Raw genomic sequence first — 9,794 nt, forward strand, 5'->3', positions numbered from 1 at the left:
CACGAGGCGTTAAACGTCGGCGATAAACGCGCGCGAAAATCGTCCCGGTGTGAACAGGCCTTAATGTGACCGAATGAATTATCGACCCAGGATGAGCTATAGGACTGGGTGTTGGTGGACTTGATCTACTCCATCTATGTTTTGATCATCGTTCTGAATCCCATCCAGACGTAGTTTTTGACAAAAACACAATTTTCTCAGCTTTTTGCTCAAAATGTAGTTTTTTTTTATGAATTTACCCACATTCAAGTGTTGATAAAAAAAACTCATGACCTTTTTTTAAAGCAGAGGGTCTGTTCTTTCTTTTGATATATTGCAGTTTCAGATATTCGTACAACAAAATAATCCATTAATTTTTTTTGCAAACGATCAATGCGGGCAGTGGCTGGCAACTCTGGCGGGGAAAAAGTTAGTAATTAATAGTTAGTAGTTAACAAAATTTTAACTTTTCATTTGTTTTCAAAAACATAATTAAAGGGTTAGTTCACCAAAAAATTTCAATTCTGTCATTAATTACTCACTCTCATGTTGTTCCAAACTTGCAAGACTTTCATTCATCTTCGAAACACAAATGAAGATGTCTTTAATGAAATCTGAGAGCTTTCTGTCCCTCCATTAGCAGCTGTGCAACTACCACTTTCAAGCCCCAGAATGGTAGTAAAGACATCATTAAAGTAATCCATGTGACTCCAGTGGTTTAGCGAGAAAAAGTACTACCTCACGAGCAGGGACTTTCTGAGGGGGAAATTTTTACCCGGAACCAGTGTTGTAGTCGAGACCAGCTCATTCGAGTCCGAGTCAAGATCGAATTCAGAGAGGGCTGAGTCCGAGTTGAGACAGAGACCAGAGAAAATCCAAAAACAACATTAGAACTTAATTTGATTAACTTTTTAGTTACGGAGGGCGTGCACAAGAGGGACTGCAGAAAAATTGCTGAATGTGCCGGAGGGAGAGAGGGCGGGCGGCCTTCTGTCAGACATTTTTGGGGGAGATGCTCAGTGTCATCTGTCATTGTATCTGTATTAATTTTATTATTTAATTAAACAAGATTTGGTTTTCTCTGTGACATTTTTGTCCTAATTTGTAAACAGTAAATATATGAAAATGACACAGTTGAGACAAATAATGTAGCCATGTGACTTTCTGGAAAGCGGGATCACTACAGGTTGATGGCAGGTGGACACAGCGTAAAATAGAAGCGAGAGCAGGTGTGGGAGAGAACTTAGTCTTTGCACTAACGTTAGTCTCAAGTCATGCGCAGTTGCGCACAAGAAAATCACCAATCATTGGACGTGTCAATCAAATATCAATTTAAAGAATTATTAACATATAATTGGACTCGGGAATAAGTCCAAAGCACAAAAAAATTGTTATGTCCAATCATAGTCTAATAACAGAAAAATAAAAGCACACCGATATAATTTATTTAGAGTTACATGAATTAAACAACAAATACATGAAATATTAATACATGTTAAAGATTTGTTCAACCCCCTTGCCTTAAGTTTGAGCAAAAACGGTAGTGAAATTTGCTCTAGCAAGCACCACTAAATATAAAAAATATATCTGATGTATATACTGTATCTGAAATGTAAACTAAGATATATAATTATATGCTTAATATGCTTATCCTCTATTCCATATCTGATGCTGTAATTTATTAGCGTGTAAATGAATGTCATATTACATTATTCACGTCATGTCACTTTGATGCATCTTGACATGTTTACAGTTTGTTTACTTTTAGAAGACTAATGTCTCCAATATCACAAACTGCACCCAGAAACCTAAGATTCTGGGATAGAAAAACAGAAGCTAGGGAGAGAGAAAGAAAATATATGGGGATAACTGCTTCTCTTATGTTTGCCCAGAGCTAGTGGCTTAATCTAATGTCACAGAGTCACATAGTTGTTTATTGATCATAAAAAGGGAGTGTTATTTTAAGCCAAAAGCAACTACATTCAAGTCCACACACACATACAAACACAAACACAAACACACACAATCAATCCCTTCCTCTCGCACACAGTACTGAATGTTAGTCTGACTGCTTGAACGCCTTCTGCTGTGCAGAAGTGTATCAAAGTTGGTTCATGGAAGCTAACGCAATAAGCCTTTTCCTTTGAAGTTTATGAATGGTTTGACATGCAGGTTAAGTGTTTCGGGGCGACTGACTGAGCCAAAGTCTTGTTCTCATGACTACTGCACTGTTAAAACAGTATATTGTGGTTCAAACATGGTTTATCAGTTATAAAGCTGTCTGAAACATTCACAACAAATATTTCAGACAACATATTTAGCATGCATTATCAAATGACATAATCTGCCTCCTTGAACTCTTATTTTCATTCATCCTGAAATGCTTTATACATTTGCCGAATGTCAAGTTTATCAAGTACAGATACATTTATAGTACATTGTGAGTGTAGAGACAAAGACACAAAGCTGCAGTGGCCCCAAAAATACTTGGACACCACAATACGCTTACAAATATATAAATGTTTTTGCATTACATTCCAAATATTGAAGCAAATGGCATTTATTTTAAATAAAGACAGTGAAAGCAACAATTGTATTGGCACAAAAAAATGCTAAGAAAATCACGTTTTTTTCAAAGACTACATCTGGATCGGATTCAGAAGGATGATCAAAACATAGATGGATTAGATCGAGTCCATCAACACCCCCAAAGCTTCACAGTCCTATACCTCGTCCTGGGTCACCATTTAATTCTGTAACATTAGGCAGTTTTGATTTATATGCTGTTTAATGTTTATGATCCTTATTTTACATATCGATATGCTATCACTTGTTTCTGCTTCTTCACATGTGTTTTGATCAGGAGGATTCCGTACTCTTTCAGAAGATGTGTCAAAGACGGAAAGCTGGAAAATGCCAAGTAGGTATAACTGCAGACCGGAGATCTCCAAAATGAGGCGTCAACTGCAAAAGTGGGCAGAACCTCCAAAATGGGGTGGGGTCTCCACACGTAAAGATTTTCACCATTTTCACCACAGCTTCATCCAATTGTCTCAGAACTCGTGGCCAGTGGTGTTTGGACTGGAGTTTGAACCTCCGTTCAATGATATAAGCGGGAATCCCCCACAAGCTCTCCTGCAAGCCTCCCAGTGCAGCACATGGGAAAGTTTTTACTCTATGGCGTTGTTCTAAGTAACGGGGGCATCCCAGGGCTCGAGATTCGCAGGGTGGAAGGATGTAGTGACTGTAACTAAAAGGTCCCATTGTCCAGTGAGATCAGGTTGGGGAGCTACAAACGGCCAGGCTCTGCGATCTCTGCGAGCTTATAAACTGCTTATCTCCTGAACTGCAACTTTCTTTATCACGCAAATCCCACCATGCAATCAATCAATATCTCTGGTTAAGGTTAGGGTCAGATGTAGGGTAGGTTTAGGGGCTAGCACTTGTAGTAGCATAGAATTGTGTAGGAAATCAGCACTGTAGAATCAGTGGGGCAGAGTTTGTGCATGCATCTGCCAATCGGAGGAAGCAATCGTTTTGGAGTTCCGACCATTTTGGAGATCTCCAGGTTGCAGTTATACCCTCCTCGGAAATTCCATCAATGGTGGGGAAGCGTTGTCTCACAAATGACAGAAAATTTATTAAATGGCAGGGAAGCTTTGTCTCATAAATGACGGAACATTTCGTCAATAGTGGGGAAAGAGTCAAAATGTTATTCACACATTAAGAAAAAAATTTTTCTGGTGGTTCCTCTATGGCATTGCTACAAAAATGGTTCCTCTATGGCATTGCTACAAAAAGAAAAAACAACTCTTGGAACCTTTATTTTGTATACAGTTCAAAATTGTAAATTGTTCAGAAAAGTTCTCCCAAATGCCATTTTGTTTGCTATTTTGTAATCTAATCTCGAAATGTGTAATTAGTCGTAATTCCGAAAAGAAAAAGTCAAACATATAACAGATGCAGCTTTGTGCTTGTGTGTTGTTCACACAATACCTGGCAAAGTAAAACACACCATGTGAGAACTATTCTCTCTACTAACATAGCTGGTAGTAATGAGAAGGGTACGTATTGGAACAGTGATTCATTTTCAGACGAGGTACACAGCGTACTGTGACAGTGTGAGCATTTTCAACAGTTTGAACACTATAAAAGATTCACACAACAGAACCCTCTTTTCACCCCGTCTCTACTCCTACCCACCTCTTAACTGTATACAAAGCTCTTCTGAAATGAACACTTTGTAAACTGTCAAAAGCCAACCAGACAGCATCCACATGAAATGGGCCTGCAAACACACACCCAGACTGGTCATTGAGAGCACCAGGACTTTGAAGCCCAGTCAACTTGAAGCCTAATCAGATATATACACTGTTGTACTAGGATTTAAAAGGAGAAAAATGTCCACCACCATCAGGTTGGCCCATTTAAGCAGCATGGAGGACACTGGCAATATAAGGCGCAGTCTGTAGAGCAAGACTAACACAGCACAACTTATCCATCACACAATCACGGAAGTTCTACAGGATTGCGCCATCCGCCCCCTACTCGAAAATCAATTTGTTCTAGTGAAAACTTTTACAGCTATATGCATGGTCAGTACAGTACAGTATATACAGTAGAGGTCAAGTCAGTAAAAAATGCAATCAAATATACCCTGTTACTTCCTTTAAGTGATTTTTATTCACTTGTTTTTTTCATATCGCAATAACTGTACATACTGTAATTTAGTGGTTCTGCCTTTTCAATGTCAAAACAGATGAATCAAAGTTCAGTGAAAATCCAATTCATCATCATCAATTAGATAACAACACCAGTACTATCTAATTGATGATGATTATATATTGGTTTTTCACTGTGCTTTAATTATGTTAAGGATTATGTTGGGCTGACATGTTTTTAGTCCCCTGCACACAGATGCAAACACACTTTTACAATACATTCTGAGGGATTTTTATCTCACATACTGTAGCACAGGAATTTTTGAATACAAACAAAACTTAAAAAGAGGCACTGGCAATATATACTCCTCATGTAAAACACCATTTAGCTACTTTATGTTGTTCTTTCTTTAACATTTATTTGATTTCAGTCACGCTGTAATTAAAAATGCAGACTAGTTTAAGGATTTTCCTTGTAGAGGGTCTCATAAGCCAATAAGGTGGTTAGACGTAAAAGTAAACTCTTCTCTTTAGAGTGTGTGTGTGTTTGCGTTATCAGGATGAGCTAAGCTGTTAGACGTTAATTGGCCTCGGAAAGCGAGAAAGAGTGTCTGCGTGATTGATCTGCGCTAACTTTAGCTCTCGTAGGTGCAAAACATGGCGTCAGCTAAACAAAGACTTTTTAAAAATAGCTCTAAAAACGCCACTAGACAATTTTATGCACTCTGTATCGCTGTTAATAGTTGGAAATTGAGGTAGACCCGAAGTAGTGGGTGTTCATTTGGATGTAATTATAAAGCGCCATGACATTAAGTTTGGTTAAGTGGGTTATTTCATAATGCGCTGAGCAAAATATAAACATTTATATGATTTGAACTCTCACTGAAGGAGTATTGTTAGGACTTGACCTAGTTTTTTCAAATATCAATAATCATGTTCTTTCTTATTTCTGCAGGACGCGAAACGATAATCTGGTCATGAGTGGGAATCTGATGAGAAATGAGGTCCTCGGAAAACACAAGCACTTCCTGCCCTGTGGGAGACTACGCATGGAAATGCTCAGATACGCTATCTGAAAAGCTACTGCACACAAACAAGACTGGTCATAAGTGAAACTTCTATTCCAGTGTGACAAGACACCAAGCATACACTACAAAAGATAAAAACAATAATAGTTTTTTACTGAAGCTGATATTCCTAACAGCACTGAACAATCATCTATGTGATTTCAACATTACATCCAATTACAATCAAAGACTTGTTGAATATCTGGTGGAATTCTGCTAAAGATAATAACCTGTGTAAGCAAACAAAACAAAAAAACAGCTGGAGATATGACTGAAGCACAGATGTCCATTTCGTCTGGGTCCAGTGGACATGGAGGAGGTATGGTGACCAGTGCCTTACTTTGCTGGGCTATGGCTCTTGTGTTCCTCTCATTGACAAGAGTGCCTGTTGTCCAGGGTGATTGCTGGCTGATTGAAGGGGAAAAGGGATTTGTATGGCTGGCAATCTGCAGCCAGAACCAGCCACCATACGAAAATATCCCATTGCATATTAACAGCACAATTGTTGACCTGCGACTCAACGAGAACAAGATTCGAAGCATCCACTTTTCTTCCTTAAGTCGCTTCGGCAATCTCACATATCTGAATCTGACCAAGAATGACATCTCTTACATTGAAGATGGGGCTTTCTCTGCCCAATTTAATCTCCAAGTGTTGCAGATTGGCTTTAACAAGCTAAGGAACTTGACCGAGGGAATGCTGAGAGGTTTGGGACGCTTACAGTACCTCTATCTTCAGGCTAACCTGATCGAGACCGTCACAGCCAATGCCTTCTGGGAGTGTCCTGCGATTGAAAACATCGACCTCTCCATGAACAGGATTCAGCAGCTTGATGGTGCAACATTTCGTGGTCTATCGAAGCTCACGACCTGCGAGCTCTATGCAAACCCGTTCAGTTGCTCATGTGAGTTGTTTGGATTCCTGCGCTGGCTTGTTGCGTTCCCAAACCGGACAAGTGAGCGGATGGTGTGTGACACACCCTCTGGATTTTCAGGCTACAGTCTCTTGAGTCAGAACCCCAGAATGCCAAGATATCGCAATGCTTTGCATGCACTCTCCACAGTCTGCAACAATGACAATGTGACACCGTATATTCACGGCTCTTCAGACGGGAGCACTCCCACGATGTTGCCTGATTTGAGCCCTTGCGGACTTGATGACTGTTCCTCAGGGACATTTCCAGAAGAGCCCATTAGCATCAGTCCCACCTTTCTGGATACAGACGCCCGTCCTTTAATGAAACTAAAAGAAGTTACCCAGACAAGTGCAATAATCATGATCCAGATTCCAAATCCATTCCGCAAAATGTACATTCTTGTCCTGTACAATAACAGCTTCTTCACCGACATCCAAAACCTGAAAAGCCAGAGAGAAGAGATTGAGTTACAGAACCTTAAATCTCACACTAACTACACGTATTGCGTGGCATCTATTCGTAACTCCTTAAGATTCAACCACACCTGCCTGACCATCTCTACAGGAACAAGGACATTGCAAGAACGTGTGCCAAATGAGTCAACTGCCACTCATTACATTATGACCATCCTCGGTTGTCTCTTTGGGATGCTCATCGTACTGGGTGTAGTGTTTTATTGCCTGAGAAAGCGCAAACATCAAGACGAGCCAAAGAGCAAGAAGCTGGAAAAGATGAAAAGAAACTTGATTGAGATGAAATATGGAACTGAACTGGAACAAGGGACTATATCACAGCTGTCACAAAAGCAAATGATGTCCACTGGTGAAACAGTACAAAGGATGCCATACTTGCCAACTGCCAGTGACAGTGATCAATACAAGATGCAAGAGATCTCTGGGACACCAAAAACTTCAAAAGGGAATTACATGGAAGTGAGATCAGAGCAACCAGAGCGAAGTTTGAGGGAATGCAGCGTTCCTCCATCAGAAACTAGCCAGGGATCCGTTGCAGAGATATCAACCATTGCAAAAGAAGTGGACAAGGTCAACCAGATCATTAACAACTGCATCGACGCACTCAAATCCGATTCGACATCATTCCAGGCCGCAAAATCTGGTGCCGTATCCACAGCGGAGCCGCAGTTAGTCCTCATATCAGAACATCCACCAGGCAAGTCTGGTTTTCTGTCTCCAGTGTACAAAGGAGCGTACCATCATCCCCTACAGAGGCACCACAGCATGGATGCGCCACAAAAGCGTGCAAGCACGTCCTCGAGTGGTTCGCTGCGCAGTCCACGCTCTTTCCGCTCTGAAGGAGCTTACAGATCCGAGTCCAAATATATTGAGAAGGCGTCTCCGCTCGATGAGTCAGGAATCATAACAGTCACTCCAGCCGCTGCGATCCTGAGGGCAGAGGCGGAGCGGATACGACAGTACAGTGAGCATAGGCACTCCTACCCTGGTCCCCACCATATAGAGGAGTCGATAGAGGTGTCTGGGAGCCGAAAGTCATCCATTCTGGAGCCGCTGACGCGCTCAAGACCACGGGAGCTGTCCTATTCCCAGCTCTCACCGCAGTACCACAACCTAAGTGGCTATTCCAGTCCTGAGTACAGCTGTAGGCCTTCTTTTAACCTGTGGGAACGTTTTAAACTCCACCGCAAACGTCATAGGGATGAGGAAGAGTACATTGCAGCAGGTCATGCTTTAAGGAGGAAAGTACAGTTTGCCAAAGATGAGGACCTACATGACATTCTGGACTACTGGAAAGGGGTCTCTGCTCAGCAGAAATCATGATTGCCATTTTTATAGCTCATCAGATTAAAGAAGACTACACAAATCTCTGGACCAAACCAGCCAGTATCGACGTTAAGCAAGTGACAAGCAAGCACTCACTTTTAGAGAAATAGCTTAGAAGTATTGCTAGCTCTTTTCAATCATTCTGTTCGAGAATGAAAACTAAATACAAGATACTGTAGATCTTGCAGTGAGTGTACGTGCCAAGTGGTAAGAATAGAAAACTTTTAACAGTATTAACCTCAACTCAACATTTGATTTTTATATATTGGAAATAACAATAAACTACTATTATATTATCTTCCTCATCATCATGACCATCATTGATTAGTAGTATTACTGTTAAGATTGATTCTTCTTATTATTACAATTACTCTTTGGTTATCGCATGGCCGTGTCCTGTGACAGTATTGACTGTTGTGTACTTGGAAAAACATACAACTCAAAATGTCTGCCGAACACTGTTCTCCCCAACCATAGGTTTTTATACAGACTGTGCAACTTTGAAAACGCTCTTTTTTCTTCTTCTTTAGCGACTGTTCAAAGGACAACTGCTGAATTTGCTACAGAAGCACACCTCTACTGGATTTTAAAACGACTTCTCTCAATGCTTTCTCCGCTCATTTTTTGTAAAGTTTACATTTTCCAACATACAATGAATGTTTCAAGTCTTTGAGACTTACACCTGCAATGTGATTGCATACAGACACAGCTGTGCAGGTGAAACTGGCTTTCTATGGTTTAATTTCATAAACAGATCTTCAAGCAGTGCTACTGAGAAAACTGAACCCACCAACTCAACACAAGTCCAGCACAATGGAGAATGAATGTACTGTGTTGTAAAACTATTTTTCTCCAACATCACTTTTACAATATTTTGGGCCTAGTTCAGCCTCAAACCCAGTTTGATTCTTGTTTGCAAGACCTTCAGAAATATTTCTGTCTATTGCTACTACATGCCTACTTTAAACCACTGTGAACCCCAAGACCTTGTTAAATCAGTCCTGGGGTTTGTTTTTTTACTGAGATTCAACAGAGCTATGTCTTCTACGGCTGTTAATCCAGGTCTAAAGCGCTGATCTAGGCAGCCCTAATAGCATAATTCTCACCGCCATTAATGCTGATAGACAATTTAGATTCCACTGATTGGAACAATGGAATTGGCCTCTAAATTTGGAGGAAGCAAATTTTAAGACCTGTACTGTGAAACCAGACATTACAACACCTTGCTTCATGGAGTGAAATAACATGACATTTAAATTATATCTGAATCAAAGTGCATGTCAAATACTTGACAGAAATGTTGTCAACCAAATATTAAGGCCTAGAGTGCACAATGTTGTTTTTTTTTAACCTTCATATCCACTATCCCAAA

General features: G+C 40.4%; 1 protein-coding gene across 1 annotated transcript; it reads left to right on the plus strand.

Moving 5' to 3' along the window:
* Positions 1–5,974: 5,974 nt before the first annotated feature.
* On the plus strand, positions 5,975–8,419 carry elfn1b (extracellular leucine-rich repeat and fibronectin type III domain containing 1b; the record flags this gene model as incomplete). The annotated part of the gene is made up of 1 exon (XM_079811468.1): positions 5,975–8,419. The coding sequence occupies one exon, from the start codon at positions 5,975–5,977 to the stop codon at positions 8,417–8,419; it is 2,445 nt and encodes an 814-aa protein (XP_079667594.1).
* Positions 8,420–9,794: the final 1,375 nt, after the last annotated feature.

The sequence above is a fragment of the Gobio gobio genome (genome assembly GCF_949357685.1).
Source record: "Gobio gobio genome assembly, chromosome: 3".
Lineage (NCBI taxonomy): Eukaryota > Metazoa > Chordata > Actinopteri > Cypriniformes > Gobionidae > Gobio > Gobio gobio.